Source organism: Chenopodium quinoa, unplaced genomic scaffold, assembly GCF_001683475.1.
Source record: "Chenopodium quinoa cultivar QQ74 unplaced genomic scaffold, ASM168347v1, whole genome shotgun sequence".
Taxonomy (NCBI): domain Eukaryota; kingdom Viridiplantae; phylum Streptophyta; class Magnoliopsida; order Caryophyllales; family Amaranthaceae; genus Chenopodium; species Chenopodium quinoa.
In genome coordinates, this window is record NW_018744835.1 from 1,286,471 (window position 1) to 1,308,764 (window position 22,294).

At 34.6% G+C, this 22,294-nt stretch overlaps 1 protein-coding gene across 1 annotated transcript; it reads left to right on the forward strand.

The window, feature by feature from the left end:
• The first annotated feature begins 606 nt into the window (after positions 1 to 606).
• Positions 607 to 18,515, forward strand: LOC110704463. Its single transcript, XM_021882247.1, has 15 exons — positions 607 to 1,422; positions 4,590 to 4,983; positions 5,067 to 5,241; positions 9,040 to 9,179; positions 9,408 to 10,596; positions 10,681 to 10,781; positions 10,858 to 11,002; positions 11,349 to 11,417; positions 11,499 to 11,544; positions 12,623 to 12,894; positions 13,130 to 13,209; positions 13,317 to 13,452; positions 16,357 to 16,558; positions 16,643 to 16,725; positions 17,943 to 18,515. The coding sequence occupies exons 1-15, from the start codon at positions 1,308 to 1,310 to the stop codon at positions 18,075 to 18,077; spliced, it is 3,282 nt and encodes a 1,093-aa protein (XP_021737939.1). The 5' UTR covers positions 607 to 1,307; the 3' UTR covers positions 18,078 to 18,515.
• Positions 18,516 to 22,294: the final 3,779 nt, after the last annotated feature.

The following is a 22,294-nucleotide window of genomic DNA, read 5'->3' on the forward strand; positions in this document are numbered from 1 at the left end:
ATCAACAATCATAGAAGAAACTCAATTAAAAAACCAGACATTTTACTCAACTTACTTGGGGGTTAGTTTTGCAGTGTTCTTGTCATTCTTACCAAATAATGCAATTTTATTTTTTATTTTTTTTAAAATTGGGGGGACAGTTGTCCCCCCATGTCACTTAATTGGCTCCGCCAGTGACAAATATGCGCTACCTTGTATTTTTCCAAAATTATGCATGCACATTTACCCAGAGTGAAATTTAATATTTTAGAATTTAATTTTATTTTAAAAAGAAACAAAGGGGTATGAAAGTCATTCTTTATCTAACTTACTAAACTCTTAAATATCGTGTCATATGGGTGTGGAACAACTAAAAAGGAACTGATGGAGTATATAGATTAAACTCGGGTCAAGTACGGATTGCACGATGGTTTCATTTCATAATACTTTATTTGAATGCCTAATTTATAATATTAAGTACGGAGTACTTAGTTTTGTTAAAAAGTTAACAATTAATTAGCTATCTTTATAAATTCACCTATTCCATACATATTTAATATATAGCTTTATTAGTCGTGCATCGCGCGAGTATTATACTAGTTTTAAACTACTAAATTTAGAGTAAGGACGAGAAGAGAGAGAACGTGAAGATCTCGATGGATAATGATTTTAGTAATGAAGTAAGGTTAGTGAGTTTAGGAAAGATAGAGAATGGGGTAAAATGACCACTTTGATATTTCCTTTTGTATGGTAAGCGGTCACATGTCTCACACAGTCACATGGCATGGCTAGCCACACGAAGACCAAGTGGAACAAAATTGATCTTCTCCAAAAAAAAAAAAAAAAAAAAAAGTTTGAACTCCATTGACACATATTGGACCTTCATAGTCCAGAAAAAAAATAAATAAATAAAAATCTGCTGCACATATATATATATATCATACAGAACACACTGGGTAGTTGTTCATCAAATTTCTAGCCAAATTCCCCATTTCGTAACTTTCACATTCAATTAAGAGAGAGAAATTCTCCAAACCTAAAATTCCGCGCGTTTAATTAGATCATCAAATTTCCCCCGAATTTGCTAATTCTTCTCCAGTAATTGTTCGATTTCATCGCTTTTGCCCTAGTTTCACTGTTTGTCAGCAATTTTCAATTGACCTTGATGTTTTTGCTGATCAATTTCTGCTGAAGGTTTCTTGATTATGAGTAAATTTCTTGAAATTCCCAGCATTTTGCTAATTTTGGATTCTAGTATGCATTGTTGATTGAGTTGAAAGATGTTTGTAGAATTCAATTGAGATTGGAATGTTAAATTAGGAGTGGAAATGAGTTCGCAGTCGCAGAGGCGGTTGGTGACTACTCGTGACTTGGTTGAAGAAGCTAAGAAGCGAATTGTCATTCTTTCGATATGTGTTGTCGGTCTTTCTTACCTCATGTCCTGTAAGTTCACTCAATCTTTGCTATTTCCAGAGTTTTTTCGCTTTCAATTAGCTTCTACTGATTTTTGTTTGCTTCAGTTTGTTGAGTAATTGTCGCTTTTATGATACTTCTATGTTTTACTTGTCTGTTGGGAGTTTGGGACACTGCCGTGATTGTAATTCGTTTCGGGTTTAGGATTATACTGCTTATACTTCGTGCATTTTATGTATTATTGCCTTTTACACTATGTTTCGATAGAGAGAATTGGAGGGAAAGGAAGAGAAGAGAAAAGGAAGGATACACAATCCTTTGTTTGGATACTTAATGGAGGGAAGGGGAGGGAATTGGAAGGATCCATTATCCTTCCCCTTTAATAAACTGAATCCTTCCATTGTTGGAGAGATTTGGAAGGAAAACGAAAGAGGAATGGAATGGAATTGTGAGTTATTGCATTGGTGATCAAAGTTGACAAGTAATTTGAGAATGGTGCATATTTTGTGTTACGATGGAATGGAATACAAATTATTTAAATAATCCACGGATTTTGAGAGTCTCATGCCAATTTTAACGGTCTATTAGGTGTCACTGGAAGTGGTTTCGGGTAGAATTGAAATACTCTTGAGAAAATCATCTACTTCGAGATGGAGAAACGTTACTTTATAGTTTGGAAATAGTGATAAGATAAGCCTTTACATATAAAATCATGGATTGCAGGAAGCAAGGTATCTAATTTGTATGTTTCAATAGAGTTTATCTTAAATGATTTGCTCCATTTATCATTAATTGGGCATTTATAGTGTTTATTGTGTTATATGATGGTCATATCTTTCGAATTTTCCTTCTATAGTTTTACATGTTTTCGTACATGGACGTGGATGCTAGAGTATATAAATTGTTTTACTGAAACATAATAGGAATTTTCAGAAAGGAAAAAAAATTGACTAATTTCTGTTGGATGCTTCTAAGGAGTTTAATTCTTATGGTGAGTGAGTGAGTGAGTCTATGCAACATAAGATTGGATTATTTATAGTATTCTTTTTATAACTTATTGAATTCTTGAACAGCTTTAGGATGCAGAGCAAACTTTTTGGTTGCTTCCTATTGTGACATATTTGAACATATAATTATTTTTATGCTATGTTGATGCTATTTTCATGGTACGTGATTGACCATATCTTTCTCATTCCTTTTACATATAGCTAGACTAGCTTCTAAATCTGTGTGATGCACGAGTCAAAGGAAAAAATAGTGTTTGGTTGTTGAGGTTCACAGTTATGGTTGTGGTCAATTTGTAGTGATTATAATTAAACTGTTGAGAGTAAATGAAATTGGTTTTTTCCAAAGTTATGTTAGGTTACTAAGTGCTGATTATTACTACGTTTAACATAGTTGCACCATTTGATCCCTCTTTTTACATATAAAAACAAGATTATTATATAAAAAATAACGGATTATTTTGATTGGTCTTAATATCTATCTTAAGAAAAACTACTACTTTTACAAATTACAAACATGTAATTAAATTCATGGAATATTAAAGGCAAGTTGTGCATTGGCAAACGTTAAAGTCAGAATGGTGCATCTATATCCAAACAAAGGAAATAGCATATAGTTGTCTCATTCAACTATTAACTTAAAATATATATCCTAGGTGCCATTTCGTATACACTGTCTAAAAAAATGAAGAATAAGAATACATATGTAGATTGTTACCATATGTTCCATATCCTTTTTTATTGGTTCGGTAAGTATATGAGTGTATTTCATAAGAATATTGTGCTGAAAAATAATTCAAGCTGCTTTTAATAATATAAATACAAGTATATAATTACTTAAATTTGGATTCTGTAATTTTAATAAAACTAGTGATTTATACATGGTTATCATATGTAACTCTTATTACTCCATATTTCTTGCTTGGTGTATATTGTATATCAAATTTGATACTTACCTATGAATACTAATTTCTTACTAAATATCAAATGCAATACTGTCCTAACAATAATTTCCTAGCTACTCAATATCGAAATACAATACATTGGCATACTCTATGTTCTAAAAAAAGCCTCATTTACGTATCATATTATTTTCCATATTCTTTTTTTTTTCCCCTTACGCTCAAGTATGTTCAAAATTGATTTTACAAAGCTTCGTGCCTATTTATGAAATGACATTTTCCCTTATCTCTGTTCATAAGTATCCAAGTTGTTCGTTTTTGTGTTCACGGATGGTTGTAAACTTTTGTTATGTCTCAATAGAATCAGATCAATTTAATTTAGTTTCTCTCTCATGTATTCGAGCAAGAGAGAGGTTCCATCTTCCCCCCTTCTGTGGAGATTTACCCTCTTCTACTCCACTACCAGCAAAACCCATCTTATGTGTGTTTGGAAAACTCATACTCATATTTTATCTTTCAAGAAGTTTTTGTTGATAAGTTGTTTGAAATAAGTTTTTTCTAATAATACAACTTGATGACACTCTTCCTTGAGTGATAGTAGTTTAATATTCATAATATTTAGACTTTTATCTACTGGGATGTCTTTGAACCAAAAGTGGTGCTTGTGAGATTTTGACACTATGGAAGTAACTTAAAATAGCTGATTTCACTCACTGGTAAATGCTTAGTTTTTTAGCTTAGGAGAGGTTTTTATTTGATGAATCCCTTATATACAACACTTCAAATTCCACCGCGACACCTCACTTATCCTGATCCACATGTTTGTGTACTAAAATTGCAAGGAAAGAGGGAAAGCAAAAAAAAAAAAAAATCATGTGATATTGCTGGAAGAGTGCTTGTGATAAGAGCTTATTCAAAATTAGCATGTAAGTAAATCTATAATATGTATTTATGCATTTGTGAATGTGATGTGAAATAACACGCAAAAATCTGTTTGATCAATAGTATATTTCATATCTCTTGTCCAATTCTAGGATAGGGTCCCCAATCCCCAGACCCATAATTTAAACCTTGACATATCTGATATTTGGATGTGTACATAATGTATCCATTCACAACACTTGTACGGATGACTAACCTAGTTCATAATGAAGAACTTAGTAGTGGATGCTGGAAGCTCAAAATGTTATTGCTGTTACTAATTTGCAAAGTTGACCAAATCTTCTTGTCATTGCTATGTTTTTAAGCAAACTTATAATCTGCTATTAATTGTTTTGCACTCTTGATGAAGTGACAAGCACCTCAGTTTGGGTGAACCTGCCTGCTGCGGCTGTCCTAGTCATTATCTTCCGCTATTTTTCATTGGATTTTGAGTCTCGGAGAAAAGAGGCAGCTTACAATAACAGGAATACTGAAAAGAGCACAATTCAGGAGAAGCTTCTTGATGTACCTAAAACTGCTGTCAAGAAGGATCAATGGAGAGGGAAAGTCAATTCCCTTCCTGTTGAGGATGCAATTGACCAGTTTACTAGACATATAGTTTCCGAATGGGTCACAGATCTCTGGTATTCTAAACTAACCCCTGATCGGGATGGTCCAGAGGAACTTGTGCAATTAATGAACGGCGTTTTAGGAGAAATTGCATATCGCATGAAACATATTAATCTCATTGATCTTCTGATGAGGTATTTACTTGCATCAACATTTTATGTATTCATGTCCGTAAATTTCAATAATAAACTGCAAATGATATAATATTATGTTGCAGGGATGTAATCCACCTGATCTGTAAGCATCTGGAGCTTTTTCGTGTATGCCAAGCAAAGATTAAGAAGAACTTGGCGTCACTTTCTTTGAATCAACGGGATATAGAGCTAAAACTAGTCATGGCCGCTGAGGATAAACTACATCCACTTTTATTCTCTACTGAGTCAGAACATAAGGTACTCTTCTCAGTGATGTATATATCTGGTACCAAAGTATCCAAAAAGATTCACATAATGTGATAATTGACTATCCATGCAAACAAACCTTATCTTGTCGACAACTAATTGAAATATGGACTTGCTGAACCCAATGTTGGTTGTGTTGTAATGGATATGGCTTGTAGCAGATGACTAGAATGGATCGTGGCTAACACGGTATGAAATTCTTCAAAGTATTCACATTAATGGACTTAATCCTCTTGCCTTTTTTTTGACATAATATAATTCTTCAAAATATCATGCTTCATGAACTTTATAATATATTAGCAAAACTTTTTGGCCAATATGGACAAAATAATAGATGTAACGTTGAACTTGTGATGCTACGGCGAGTCACCGTTATGTAATAGATGACTCGAGGAGGAAGATGTGATTTTTGTTGCGGTGCTATCTGAATTTTTGGAACCGCTGAGTTTTAATTTCAAAGACTATCTTGTGAGTTGGGATCTGGTATTTCGGGCTGTAGGAGGAGTTCTAGGCTTTGGGAAAGTGCTGTCAAAGTTGTTGCAGTTTCCTCAATTTTCAATGTCCCTTTGACATCAAGTCATTCTGAACAAAATTGGCTGCATCTAAGTGGTCGGATGATCAAAGCTCGCCTAGAGTGACACATGGTTGTCCCTGAGAGTTTGTTTCCCAGGTGTACAATCCTTTAGTGAAGTTCAAGGTAGAATATGGTTATTTTTTTGATTTAGGGAAGATGTTTAGAGCGGAGAGCAATCATTTTTGTTCATCCCCCTCGATTATTTATGTCTGCAGTCTCTTCACTCCATGATCCATAATGTCTCTGTGTATGATTTCTGGTGTGATACTGCTTGGGATTTATATTTTTGGAGCCTACCACGTGATAGGGTATGGAGGAATTCCCTTTTATTAGGTTATGGATCTTCAATTAGCTACAGTGGAGTATATTACAGTTTTGTTGGGATTTTACTTGGCATGAGGATCTTTTTATTGCAAATCATTTCTAAGTTGCTTGAATTGACTCCTCTCAATTTCTCAGCTTTCAGCTTAACTAATTCACTGGTTGCAATCTTGCAAACTTCAGTAAAGGATGGTTCCTTTTAAGGTGGGGGCTTTTTGCGTGGACTTTAGTGTTATGAAGGCTTACGCTGATGCCATGCTTTAATAGCAATTGCCAATATTTGTTATTTTACTTTATTGGATATCTGCATGACTTTAAGTGTTAATAGTGAGTTTTGCTCACATATTTATTTGTACTGAAATGGCTGATAACTTATAGAGGAGGTTGTTTGTATTGCTCGAGGAATCTTGTGTTTACCCTTTAGAGGTTATGGTTTGGCTGTCTGCTGCAGATTTGATTCTAGGGGTTTTGTAAGGGTAGGGATAAGAAGTTGTCGTGGCACAATTCTTTCATTACAATTATGTAGTGTGCGTGGTTGGAATCTCACAGGTCTTTTCAAAAGTTTCCTTTTCTTCTGATTTTTTGTGAGATAGAGTCACTTATTTAGTGTCGTCATGGGCTAGGTGGCAGGGGATTTCAAGACACTCGATTAGGTAAGTTCAAAGAAAATGGGTTCATCTTTACTTTAATTTTTGGGTGTTGTTACTGTCAAAGCAAAAAAGATCACTTCCAAGGCAAAATATCTACCCGCTGTCCGTAATCTTTGAGAATCTAAATATGTCAATTATTTAATTCAATGAAATACTTTGTTATCTTCTAATAATATTTTGTTGCCAATAACAACTTAATTACTTGATTCCCACATACAGCCATACACCAAATTAGCAAATGATCTGCATCTCCACATATACAAAATTACTACATGTATGCACATATGCATTCTAATGATCAATACAAGGAGTATCAAAACTTAATCAAAAATATGAATTGATGATTGTAATGGATATAAACTAAACTTCCTGCTTTCAAAAAAAAAAAAAAAAAACTAAAACTTCCAACAGCTGCAAAAATGGTCCAACATTTATATAAATAAATAAATAAAAAAAAAACAAAATTGCATTGGATCATTGATCAAGGGAAAAAAAACAATGTTTTAATTAAAAAGGTTAAAAAATAGCAGATGATAAACATAACTAATCTTCATTTCTGGAGAAATTTTGCGTATGTCCGAGGAGTTCTGTATCATATGATACATATGCATAACGCCATAACTCTGGCTTATAATCAACACCAAAAGATATACGAAGTAGTAGTTAGTCAAATGTTAATGTTAAAATAAAAGATTAGTATATCATTAAAACTAATAATAACTGAAGGAGTATAAAACCACCTACATGATAAGAAATGAAGAACAATTAATCTAGCCAAACAGCAGCATTAAGATCAATTGAATTTAGTGCACATTCACCATGGGTTAGATAAAAATTATTTGACCATGTATAGGCACTTGATACTTAAAACGTTTCAATGGTGCTTCTACTATTTCAAATTGTGACGAGTCTATGATGGTGAATAATATTATGAATTGTAGATTTTGATGAGAATATTTGGTAGTTGGAGTTGGAAAGATTTTAATTGGAGTATTTAGCTACTAATATTATAGGCAACAAAATATTACAAAATATTTCATTGAATCAAATAGTTTTACATATTTAGATTCTCAAATATTACGGGCAATTTGCCTTGGCAATATCAGCACCCTATTTTTTTTGTTTAAAGTACAGCTTGTCCTTATTCTTTGCACTATTCACTTTTTCAGATATTACTATAGTATTTATTTCTTGTAATGAAATCTCGTTGAGATGGGGTCTTAGCTTAAAAAACTCTATACTTTTGTAATTATAGCCATGGATCTAAATTAGTGTGCAGACAAGGGATGGGAAATAGATAGCGATTAAATATATGCAATTTTACAATTTATTTGTAACTTGTACATGATGCAAATCCCAATGGGTGAAAAAAGAGAAGTTAGAGAGATTAGAGCTGGGATAGATAGACTTGAGGGCAGATTTGAGTCATGTAATGAATTACCATGTTATGCTGTATCCTTCTATTCTGGTATGCCTTTCCGATGTGAAAATTCTCTTGTACAACAGCAACAATATGAATAGTCATTCAAAACTCCCATGAATAAATTTTTTTTGTATATGTTACTTAAATAGCTGGAGACTAGAGAGAAATGGCACTGCCTTAGTATACTCAAAAATATATACCCAATTGTCCCATTGCATAAGGATTTTGAAATTGATTTCCTACAAAACTCATTGTCATTTAGCATCTGTTTTAGTCACTGATTATTGTGGAATTGGGGGGCATTGTGTAAATATAAATTCTTTTTTGTTTGGGGGAGGGGGGGGGGATTTGCTGTCCTGCTATTGTTATTATCTTTCTTGCGGGACACAAGTCTTTTGTTTATCTTTTACAATTGAAATTTGTTTATAATTTGGTGGCTGGGGCTTGGGATCAAATATGCATCTTGAGTTTGCCATATGTATTTAAAAAATATATCATATAACTGGTTTTGCAGCGTAGATAAGGATTTTGAAATTGATTTCCTACCAAATTCTTAATTTATTAACTTCTTTATAGGCATGTGCAGCTAGAATTTTAAGGGATTTTCTGTTACTGATTATCGCGGGATTGGGGACCATTGTGCAAATATACATTCTTTTTGTGGAGTGTGTTGGGGGGTGGGGAGGGGAAGCTGTCCTGCTATCGTTTTTCTCTTTCTTGCATGACACAAGTCTTTTGTTTATCTTCTAAAATTCTGGGTTTGCGATCAAATATGCTTCCTGATTTGCCACATGAATTAAATTAATATATCATATAAACAGGTTTTGCAGCACATAATGGATGGTCTTTTATCTCTTACTTTCAAACCTGAGGATCTGCAGTGTTCTTTCTTCCGTTATGTTTCTCGAGAGCTTCTTGCTTGTGCTGTGTTTCGACCAGTGTTGAATCTGGCCAACCCAAGGTACTGAAGGAATTGAGCAGTTTTAAGATTGTATTTTGTGTTTTTTTTTTTTATTTTTTTTTTTATTTTTTTTTTTGTTTATATGAGGATTTCTGGTTTGTGTTCCAGCTGTGTGTATCAACCTCTCACATACATCTCTTTTGCCGGATCTGCACTGTATTGTTTGTTGATGTTAGCTCATATTCTTACTTAATTTTGTTTTTTTTTTTTTCCTTGATGCTGTTGTAGATTCATTAATGAAAGAATTGAACAAGTGATATCTGCAAGAAAGAAAAATGGAGAAGCTGCATCAACAAACAATTCCTCGCTATCAAAGCAAAATGGAGGTACTTCTGATCACTTTTCTCCGTTTCCAGATCCCTCTGTCTCGGGTGTTGAACTTGTTCAGCTTAAGAGCAGTCAGTCTACAAAGTCTATGGATAAACTTGACCGAGAGAAGGTGCATAGTGAAGACGCTTCTAAGGATCCTTTACTGTTAGTTGATACTCGATCTACTCGTTCTTGGAGTTCTCTGCCTTTAGGCTCTACAGTTGCAGCTGGTAATCACATTGATCGATCAAGCTCTGGAGGTGAATGGGGTGATATGTTGGATTATTTCTCTCGCAAGAAGAAACAGGCTCTTGCTCCTGAACATTTTGAAAATATGTGGTCAAAAGGGAGAGATTACAATGATAAAGACACTCAAACAGTGAATCATGTTCATCCAGAGTCTTCAATAAGGAGATCTGATGCAGTTAATTCTTCAAAAGCCATTGCAAAACAGAAGGAAAGTGGACGGAATAGTGCATCTGCAGAGAGAGGTATTATTCTTCCTGGTTCCAGTATGAGGCCCCAGTCTGAAACCATGTACATCCATGCTGATAGTAACATGTTGACTCCACCTCCTCTTACATCTGATGAAGATGATGAACACAACATGTCTTTAGATGAGACAGATATGCTAAGCAGTAGTCAAAGTTCCTCGGGTGATGAAGAAAATAGAGTCACGGGTCTAGATTCTCCAACCACCAAAGTATGGGATGGTAGAACTAATAGGAGTTCCGGTGTCTCTCATATTCGCCATCCACTCGAGGGATTAGAGGGAAAGAAGGGAAAGGGGAGAAGGCAGCACCAAAAATTGCATAGACAACAAAGTGGTCGGAAAAGGTCTAGATTAGGCAGTCAAAAGGTGCCATTGTGGCAAGAGGTTGAGAGGTCAAGCTTCTTACCAGGAGATGGACAAGATGTACATCCTTTGAAACCTAACGTGAAAGATGATGACTCTAGTGATGATTATGACATGGAGATTATGGGTAGACTTCAGAGCGGAACTACTGCTTCTTCGTCTGCTTCATTATTACCTGGAAGCTTTACATCATCTGTTAGCTCCCCACAAACTGCATTCTTAGGTGATACATTTTTCAAGCTGAGATGTGAGGTATTTATGGTGATCACCGGCTTGTTTTTAGGGAATTATAAATATTTATGTGTATACTTTTTGATGGCTATGCATTCTTTACAGGTTTTGGGTGCAAATATTGTTACAAGTAGCTCGAAAACCTTTGCTGTATATTCCATATCAGTCATAGATGCTGAAAGAAACAGTTGGTCGATCAAAAGAAGGTACTTAATACTTTGGATTGTGACATTGTCAACTTTACAACTCCTTTCATTAGCTAAAATAGTTTGCCTTTAATAGATATCGACATTTTGAGGAGCTACATCGACGTTTGAAAGAATATCCGGAGTATAATCTTCATTTGCCGCCGAAACATTTTCTGTCAACTGGTCTTGATGTGCTTGTAATTCAAGAACGCTGTAAATTGCTTGATCAGTATCTGAAGGTTTTGTTCTCTTTCCTCCTGTACCTTTTTCCTTTTATTCTTCTGCCAATTCATAAATTTTTCATTTGCTTGGAGTTTATTGCATAGATTGATTATGCGGATTTGTTACATGGTTTGTTGGAGAAGTGTTGCTTACCTAGCTGTTTGCTATGTGTTCCGCCACACTATTTGCGATTATGCCTACATGTTTCGAGCAGTAGTTTACCGAGGACTAGCGTCACACTGTCTCTTTATTTAAGCTCCTCTTGCTAAATCACTTTATTGCTAATCTTTTTCTTCCTTTTCCTCTACTTCATATATAAACGAATGTTTTAGTAACTCTTTCATGTTTTTGCTTGTTCCTCAGAAGCTCATGCAGCTTCCAACTATTTCAGGATCGATTGATGTGTGGGATTTCCTAAGCATTGACTCTCAGGTTTGCTATTTTCTAAAACTTTGTGTTACAACTTGCCTTTGTTCTGTGTATGAGCTCTTAAAAGTTTTGTTGATTGTGCAGACGTACACATTTTCCAGTGCCTTTTCCATCGTTGAGACACTTTCAGGTGAATTATTTCTTTATCAGTAAAGTATATTTGACCTTTTTTCTTCTCTAGAGGTTTAACACAAATGAGAAAAGCTTTTACTGTAATGGATTTTCTATTGCTTTTTTTATTTGGTGGGGGGAGGGGGTGGTTTGAGATTTCTCACCTTCCACATTGCACACTCTCATTTAGTCATATTTTTCAATAAATAATAAAATCATATGTCGCAGTTGTTGACATGGTTTGACTTTTACACTGATTACAAACTCTACTTTGACTTGGTGGTGTGATTTATAGATAAGAAAAAACATGGTTATATTTATGTGGGATCTTGCTAGATTCTAGTGGTGATAAAAATCGGGCCGGTCCTTGGTACAAAATCTCGTGCCTAAACCTGCTAATTAGTGTTGGGCTTATCTGGCTAAAGCGGGCTTTTCAGGTTTTTCGGGCTGGCTCGAATACATTTTTAGGGTTGCCCGAACACATTTTTTTTTGGTCGGGCCATTGTTGATCACCTCTACTAGATTTCTCTCATTGTTTAGTTTCAAATAAATTTTTACTTATCAATTTGTAGAGACTTTATGATTGAATTTATGGAATGGAAAAGAACCTCACTTTGTTTTCGTCTGATGTTCCCACTTTCCATTTTGAGGTGCATTTATTTGATGTATCCATTTCAATTTTTTTCTAATTTTGGCAAACATGCTTTACCGTCCTACCCCACAATATTTACACCTTTTCAGACTCTTTTACTTTATCAAAATTTTCTTATACTCTCCCGCCTTTTCACACACTCTCTCTTACTTTATTCACCATTTTCTTACACCCACTCATCTTTTCACACTCTTTTACTCAATTCACCTTTTTCTTGCACTAATCGACCTTTTGCAACATTCTCTCTTACTTTATAAACCGTTTCCTTATACCCACTCACCACTTTTAGAAACAAGAGTCTAAAGTCAAGGGTTACATCTTCGAAAATAGATGGAGTAGTTAGTTTTCAATCTCTTAAAACAATTTTAAACAAAATTATCTAACCTAATTTTTCATACTTCTCCTGACTACTTTTATTTGGTGTTGCTACTATGGATTATTTCAGTTAAGCCACATGAAAACAGTGCGAGTATGTCCTGTCTTGGTGGCCCAAAAGTGAGTCACTTACAACCTAGGAGTAATCATGCAGAATCTGATAACAAAGATCAATTACCCCGAAAAAAGCCTGTAAAAGAGTTTGGGAAACCTGTGGAGAGTTCAGGTGGAGATTCAGATAACAGAATTCAGAATATTGGAAGAAAGGGGAATGAAGGTGATGAGCGGCAAAATATTGGAAGGGAAGGAGATATGTCTGATGATCCAACGATTCCTATGGAGGTACTAACAATTGAACTTACAGACGTCTTTATTTAATCATCATTAGTTTGTATGGAAAAAACTTGAGTGAAAATCAAGTATGTTGCTGAGGAACACTCGTATCGGTATTTTTAAACTGGCCTAGTTACTATGTTCTGCTATTAAGTCTGTGTGCTTTTTTTTTGGGTTCTTTCAATTCTTGTTTCCTTTTCTCTTCTACTTCATTGGTTCACTGACTGACTTCCTTTGATTTCAGTGGGTGCCACCAAATCTGAGTGTCCCCATATTGGATTTGGTAGATACTGTGTTTCAGCTGCAAGAAGGAGCATGGATCAGGTATCCTAGGAATCTTATAATACTACCTTAATTTTACTTTTGGGCCCAAGATTGTATGTTGCTTCATGTGTAAGCATATCCTCTCCTATTTTTGTGCTATATGATAGGCGGAAGGCTTTTTGGGTGGCCAAACAAGTGTTGCAGCTAGGGATGGGTGATGCACTTGATGATTGGTTGGTTGAGAAGATCCAGCGTTTACGCAGGGGATCTGTAATTGCTTCAGGGATTAGACGAGTTGAGCAGGTAAGAAATTTTCTTCTTTTTTTGGATCATGAACTTACAATTTTTGTCTTTGCTTTTTTGAATGTTGTAATGTCTGTAGAATGATGGAAGAGTATTGATTACAGATGCTTACTAATTCGAGTTCTGATAAGTTTTTTCTTTAATTGTGTTGAATGGAATCTCAATGTCATTGTTCCAGTGTTAATTATGCGTGTGATGTAGGGATTCCTTGCCAATTTTGAAGCCAATGTAGGGCTAAAGTAGTGGAGCAGTCTGCTGTTCTTATTGTTGTGTGCTGTTTAACAAAAAGTTCAACATTTTGTATTTTCTGGGATCACTCACTATAATCTCATCACATTATTTTTTGATCAATTGGTCTCTCTAAATTAATAAAAACTGTAAACCACTCTAATAACCACGATCTCCTCGCCAGCATTGTGTTTTTTGTAAGTAAATAGGGGTGCTGATAGTAATTAGTAAGTTTATAACCTTAATTGCAAATTCATTGATAAAGCCAGAAAATAAGATAGCCTTTTGGGCCAATAGTACTAGTCACCAGAAAGTAGAAGGGTTAGTAATATTAATAATCAGTATTTACCTGCCCTTTCTTTCTGGTTGGCAACTCCATGGCTGGCATGAGGATTGAATTGTTGTTTCTCAGATTTCTTTGGCAACTCCATGGCTGAACTAATTGCTTGCGAACAAAGGGGGAAATATTGGAACTTGTTTATGTGACATCCCAGTATATTAATAAGGAACTTCTTTCTGGATTAATGGCTTCCTTGTTCCTGCCTGTATAATAACAACCCTCATATGATCCTGGGTTCTACGCCTATTACTTTGCAATAATCCATTAGTGCAAGGTTGCAGGCTCTTGCTGCTCTATCTTATGTCACTCAATGGGTCAATCATCCAGTTTTGTGGTGTCTGTTGTATGGATTGTGTTTGATTTTAAAATATAGGGATAGGTTCCACCAGCACCCCAGCTTCTTACTGGGATGTGCTTAACAAGTTCCCTATTAGGTAATTTAATGAGCATGGCTTACTTTGATGCAGTAATTATCTACAGATATATATTAAACCTATTTGAATTGACTAAAGGACTCTTATTTACCTGGACTTCTGAATTTGTAAACATGCTAGTATTCGTATGCTACTGCTTATCCTGGCACTGCATTTTAACAAATTGTGCAAGTCACGCAGAGCAGGTTCATCCTAAGACAAGCTTATTGTATTTACTATATTACATTCTATGCAGCTTTTGTATATTATAATATTGCTGACATTTTGTCAAGCTTCTGTTGTGCGATTTTTGTCTGAAATCGGATAGAGTGACCTTTGCTTGTTCACCTGTCCACTGTATAGGCTTATAGCATGTATGAAAAGCATCTGCAGTTTGAGTTTTCTGTCTGTGAAATCAGTTAGGGTGAGTTCTCACCTGTTTTCTGTTATAAGGAGTAGCATATATGAAATGTGCAGGGAGAATTTTTACTTCTAATTTCCTTGCCATGATTTCTGAATACCTTTCTAAGAAAACAAGGCGGGGCCGTGGGAGAGATAAGAAAACCTTTCTAAGTTAAGCATTGAGTGCTTGAGTTTTCCTTGCCATGATTTCTGCTACATTTTATACATATTTGACAACGAAATTCTGATTTATGCAAATAAATCTTTATGGTGACTTAAGTACTGAATATTTCTGTGAATTGAAATGTTAAACATAGGGAATTATTAAACATCATAGAACACAAATGGAAGATTGGGTGGAACAAGAGAATTGAAATGTTATTACTAGTACCCCTTTGGATACTATGTTTCCTGAGAATTCAATCAATCAATCAAAGCCTTAATCTCATAAGTGGGGTCGGCTACATGAACCAAATGTGATTATTCCGTATAGTCATCCACAAAAATTTCCTTCTCCATCCCTCACGATCAAATACCTCGTTCTCATGCAAATCCATTTGCTTCATATTCTTCCTAACTCCTTCCAACCAAGTCATTTGTAGTCTCCCTCTACCTCGTATAACCTCTCCATGATCCCACTCTTCCACTCTTCGTACCGGTGCATCCTGGGGTCTCCGTCTTACATGCCCGAACCAACGCAAGCGACTTTCCCTTAGTTTCTAGAGAATTCATGGCTAAAAATATTCATTGCTATTTTTCGGGCATTTTTTAAGAAATTGATATTGCATGTGTTTCTTTGAAACTATGTGTTCACGTGTTGTCTTTTGTAGTGTGGGGTTAAGATATTGATTCGAATGGGAGAGGGAAGGATGGAGGAATGGTAGGAAGGAAAGTGGTATCTGCCTAAAATAGGGTACAGTGGTAAGGGTTGTCCCACCTCCCTGCATAGATTTTAGAATATTATTAATGTCATTTCTCCACTTTCTATCTGATTTGTTTGAAGATAGATTGAACATTCAGGAACCAGGTGCTTGTATGCCAGGTCATCAGCTCAGGGGATAAAGAACACCTTTGTTTATTGTGTCATTATGCCTGAGCTATGAGGCAAAACTTTATTTACTTGTTTACGGATGAAGCTATCATCAGTGAATAATAGCAAGCTCTTTCTCGTTCCTCTCCGCTTCATTCTATTAAAAAAGACTTGAGTTTAGCTAGGCTTAGAATGTGTGTACGATAGTTAGGAGAGAGGGTGCCCCAACAAGTGAAATCTAGGTTATAAGCAACCTCTGAAATGTCCATCCAGAATCACGAGTGCAAATATTTCTGAATAAGACTCATAGGAACTGTGTCACCTCTCTGTAAAAACAATGGCCATGAGTTACGAATGATTATGTGTCTTCTGATTTACATAGTCTTTATCAGATTTGCTGAAGTTGTCATTGTCTCTGTCATTAAGTAGATGTTTAACACTTGGAAATGAACTTTAAGACACTTAACACTTGGAAATAACCTTGTATGCAGATACTTTGGCCAGATGGAATATTCATCACAAAGCATCCTAATAGACAAAGACCACCTGCCACTGATAGCCCATCTCAGAATTCTTCTCATGGCCAACTTCCTGATAGGATGTCATCACCAAAGGCAGAGAACTTTGGGAATGCTGAGCTTCAAGAGGAGGAAGCTGATAGGCGTGCCAAATTTGTCTATGAGCTAATGATTGGTAAGTTATATAATAGAAATGTATGAGCACACCTGGGTATCATCATGCATTGTGAGATGATCAAAACCTGAATTTTTGTTGCAGATAATGCTCCTGCTGCTGTTGTAAGCATTGTTGGTCGTAAGGAGTATGAACAGTGTGCTAAGGATCTGTATTACTTTCTCCAGGTAACTTATTGTAGTTGGAGAAAACTATTTCTGCCTTGTTAATATTGTCCGTGCTGTACAGTTAATTTTAATCTCTCTTGCATCTTTTGGCTAAGTAATCCTCCTACCCTGCATCACGAAGTGCTCATTTTGTTCAGTTTGACCTGAAAAGTGAAAATTATGACTAAACTAGCGTAACGGTAATGTGTTCATGGAGGCTTGATAATTTGTATTGCTGTGGACATGGGCATGTATAAAAAATTAAAGAGACGGTAAAACCTTATTCTGTCTTTGAAGCATGAATTCCTCTGAATGCTTCAGGTTTATTTTTATTTTTTTTCAGTTGGCTACTTTGCTATAAAGTCCCGTCGTCTCGACAATGCGGTTCATTCGCACGAAAGTTAAAGTCCACCTTTGAAATGGGGAAGGTGTATATCAAATAAGTAGTTTTAATCACTTTCAGGATAATTCGTCTATGCAAAAAATAAAAATAAAAAAGTAAATGAATAAATAAATATATCAAGGATACTAAATAAAATTTTTTTTAAAAAATAATGGTTGCTGAAGGACACTTCAATTTGACGAGTGGCTATAGATTGCCAGAACTTAGCCTTTCTCCATTCGACTTAGGGAAAGTATGCTCCTTGCTTGTCCTCTGGGAGAGGTGGTTGATTTATGGGTTATCATAGATACTTTGAACCCTTAAATTGGCTTTTTTAAGTAGAGAAAGTTCATTGATTGATTAATTGAATTGTTTTGTGGAGCCAGTGATTCCGTCTTGGTATATGGGGTTACTTCCCAGTTCCTACCGTTTCTCGGCTGTCTTGTTGTGGCATGTTGTTAAGCTTTCAGCTTTCTGATATTGTCAATTTTAGCTTTAAGGTATATAATAGGATATTTGAGGGAAACTAAATTTCACTCTAATAAGATGTGTAATAAAATATCTTTCTGATTGTCATTTGGTATTTTGACTTGCCTGAATTACCTCTCCTGTGTGGTACTGCTTGTCCAGTGGATGTTATTTTTGCTGCTTTTGTGGGGTTTTATTTTGTGAGAAACATCTACTAGTACATATGATGCATTTTATTATGGAATGAAATTTATAAACCATGTGAAATATGTAGCGTCAAGTAGCTGCACAAGTAATTGATTTATTAGAATCTTTTTATCATGTTCCTGTTTCATCGGTATGGCAAGAGGACAACTGCAAATTTTCTGATATTGTTTGTGCTTGGCAGTCATCTGTTTGTCTGAAACAGCTCGTCGTGGATCTCCTTCAACTTGTGCTTTTGTATGCATTTCCAGAGTTGGATCATGTTTTTAAGCCGCTACATGAAGAAAAACACAAGTTTGGAGAATTCAAGGCTGCTTGAAAGTTTTGCAAAAATCTTCCAAAAGCCTTACAAAAACATACCCGTTTGAAATATCTAGAATATCCGTAACATGTGTAAATCTTGACAGCCAAAGTGAGTCCCTTGTTCTTTCATTGATTGGACTGCTGAGTTCTGTAAATTTTGAGGATGTTTCAGATGAACCACAGCAAGTTGACCTTTACCCCCACAATGTAAGTGAAAGCCACTGATTAAGCACTGAATTGTGCTTAAAAAGTGTAATGTAAATTTTGAAAATGATTCAGATACATCGTCGGAAACCTTGTAGATCACTAGATTCAGTTCCTGCTCCTATATGGGATTCATTTCCTCCTTATTGCAGGACAAATTTTTAAATGTGCTGAACCAATTTATTTTTGTTTTTAAGATCCCACAGGTGATAACAATACTCCTACTCGAATACAATTGTTTTCCCGTTAAGACCATTGATGGAGAAGTGAATGACACAATTACATCCCCAGTCTAAATATAAGAATTACAAGTACATAACAGCTCAATATGGTGATAAAAAATTTGTAGTCTGTAAATAATGGCTAGTAGTCCTACAACTTGAAGCTTTTCCTAGGGCAATCCCATTTATGCCAAATTGTTCACTTTATTACGACTATTTATGAGGTGATTTATGCGAATATTATATTGTGACAAATGGTAGCAATATACACTACCTAAAATTAGTATTATTTCTAAGAAAAAAAAATTAAAGTTTCATACATAACATACATAAGAAAGATATGGATGGTGTGTGTACACGGCCTACCACGTAAGAGTCACATGAACCAGCCGTGGTTTGCGGTCAGCTTCTTCATAAATCATTTTCATCTTCCAAAATAAATGATTACAATTTTTATTAATCTTTGTACATTTTATATAGAAACGTCCCCATTTAAGTTGGTCAGGATTTCATTATTGTCTCCTTTGGTAAGTGGAGGAAATGAAAATGAATTTGGTGTCGATTATTAATTCACTTGATTTGCTGTCTTAGTTAGAGATGGAAATGGATCGGGCTGACATGAAAATGACCTAATTAGAAACGAGCCAATCATAAGCCCAACACAGCACAAAAGCAATGTCAGTAGATCATGGCCTAATTTCAACTCACTTAATTTTTTTTTTTTACCAATTTACTTAAAATATAAAAAATTATTAAGTGGTTTGTTGGCGCGGCATTCATGTCGGACATGTTGTGCATGAGCCCAGCAGTAAGAGCGTGATTATTTCATGGCTCATTCTATGCATGATCCACTTATATACGAGACAAGTTGACCCAACACGTGGACCTACATGGCATGGCCCATGCCCATCTTTAATCTTAGTCATAGAGAAACCAATAATGTATAAGAAATCAAAATTATTTTAGCTTACTCTTCTAATGTTCATATTGATTTTCTTTTACTTATTCAATCAACACATTTCATTACCATTGTAATGTTCTTATTTTAAATCCCCCCTGCTTTAGAAAAATTTAGACTTCATTCGGCTCACCTAATTTAAAAAAATTGAATAATTACGAAATATAGGTTTAGAAGGGTAGGGCTGATCAAATTTTATATGAGACTAAAATAAGTTGAAAAAAGTTAAAATAAATTAGACCGAATTGCTTATCTTTAGAAATTAAGGGGCGATATTGAACAACATTCTTGTAGACTAATTTGTGGAAAAATCTTTGAGAAAGCAAAAATTAAAATCCTCTCCATGTGCATGAACCAAAACATGATCGAGACTAGTGTTCCTGACTATTTATAGTCCATCAACATCTACTGACCCAACCATTTCACCCCCACAATTTGGGGCAATTGAATTATATGGCAACGCACGTCTCAACCCCTAAATTTAATAAATATTTATATACTCCACAATATTTATATAATTATTACTTCGTATATTATTAATATAATAAATGTTACAATTATCTACACAACACATTATAGAAACAAGATAAATTTTTTGTGGACCATTTTATAGAAACATTACCACTTAATATGTACATGTATAGTAGAATGAACTTTATCCACATGTAAGTTGGCCAACTTGTGAAATTGAAATAAACTAAACCATGTGTTTATAGTCAACAAGAACATTTAGGAAAAATTTATATTATCCCAAAGTTTAATGTCCATCATCATTCTTAGTCTTGAAATTTAGGACAATACTTATAAATGATGGGAAACTTCTCCATTTATCCTTACTTATCCCTATAACCATTCTCCTTTTCTTTTAATCTTGAATTAATTTTTAATTTTTGTAAATAGAAATAAGAATAGTGATACAAACTAATAAATTTGATATGAAATGCCATCTATTGTGAATTTTATCATTTAAAAGTATGTTATATTCATCGAAAATCCCATTATTCAGGATTTCAAATCTTAGCATATTAGGCTTTTAGTCATAAAATTAACTTATTCAAACTTAGTTCTTTTATCTTAAACTACTTTATTTGAGCTTATTATAATGTGTTATCCTTATTGCCACAAAACACAACTTATTTGAATTTATTAAAATTATTGTTTATAAATTAAACTTAACCTAATTTGTCTGAACTTATTAGCATGGAATCAAATTAAAATAAATAAACCAAAATGAGTAGAATAAATTAAAATTGGCTATCATCCACAATCCTAAGCTAGTTTAACATCTTATTTATGATGCCAATTTCAATGATAATGTAGGTATGTAGTGTGCACCTTTTTTTTTTTTTTTTTTTTTTTTGGAAAATAGGTAAATGATTTTTAACTTTTACTTGTCTTCTACTCATCTCCTTGAATCTGATGTTAAAATCCCACGATTTGTAAGGTTTTGACTAAAAGGCTAGTATCTTGGGTGATTTTGAAAACAACATATAAGTCACCAATGTTTCATCATACACGTCACTGAAAGTCTTTATGCATATGTGATTTTTCTTTGATTTTCGAGTTTTCACGAAAAAACTCTTTGTGTCACTTTATTGTTGTTCCTTATGTATATTTGCCTTTAACGTAATTAGGAATCCACGGTCCCATCATTATTCTTCCAATTTAACTGATTCCAGTCTAATCCAATCCGATTTCAGACTTGTGCAAGTCACATGTATCCTAAAAGAAGAAAGCATAAAAGTATATTAGAACATACATTTGTGGATTCAATATTCAAATAATCAACAAAGCTTGCGTTTTCAAAGCTCCACATATAGTTATCCATGTGTCTTTCTTGTCATGGGACCAAAAACATAGGGGGAGGCAGACTGAATATTTTCGACCCAACTTCAAATACTTGTATGTTTAAGGATGGTCCCAGGTGAAATTGCCCTTCACAAGCCCTTGTTTGTAAGTATGCCCTACACTTTGTTTTAGATGGACCCTAAAAACCAAAAGACAAGCAATTTCATCCTCATGTTTTTGCCCTTAAAACAAAGGGCAAAAACGGTGCAAAGAGGACCCTACTTAAAGGATCCAAGGCTAAGTGAAGGAGCAAAGAAATTTAATGCAAATTCAATTCAATTCAAACCCCCCCATGTGCATTAATTTTGGATTTCTAATGTTTGTTTGTCAGTGTAGATTCAATGGTATATATATTGGTATGGAATATTATGTTTGTTGCATCAAGTGCCTTTCATGTTTTTAACTTACTATGTAGGTTCCTTAAAAAGAGTGAAGTTAAACCGAATTGCAGATTGACTTATTGCTTATTCATGTATCTAGAGGCAGTGAAAATAAGCACAAATATGAATGTCCGAGGTCCTCACTCCTCACTCAATAGTTGATCGAGCATTATTAGAGATAGATGTAGCTATTCCACGTTTTATTTGTCATTATAGGGTAGTTTTAATTCTGTTATAATTCTCTTGCACTTTGTATGTATTAAAAAAAAAATGGACAATTACACACTACTTTTAATTCATAATATAAATTCAGTTTGACTTTTTTCCATTTAAAATTTTAGGGGTAGTTTGTATAAGATCTCAAAAGATAGATTAAGTAAAATTAACCTATAGTAACTAACCCCGATCTTAAGGACATATACACTTGTATGAGAAACCTGTAAGTTAGTTTTACATATATGTACACGGGTGTGTACGTGTGTACCTGCATAGTGAGAATTTGTTTTATTTTCAAGGATATGTTTTAATAAGTATTTTACACTTTCGATACACATATTTAAGAATAATATTTCACCAGTTTCTATAGACAATTTATCGTGACTCCCCAACTCAAACCCGATGA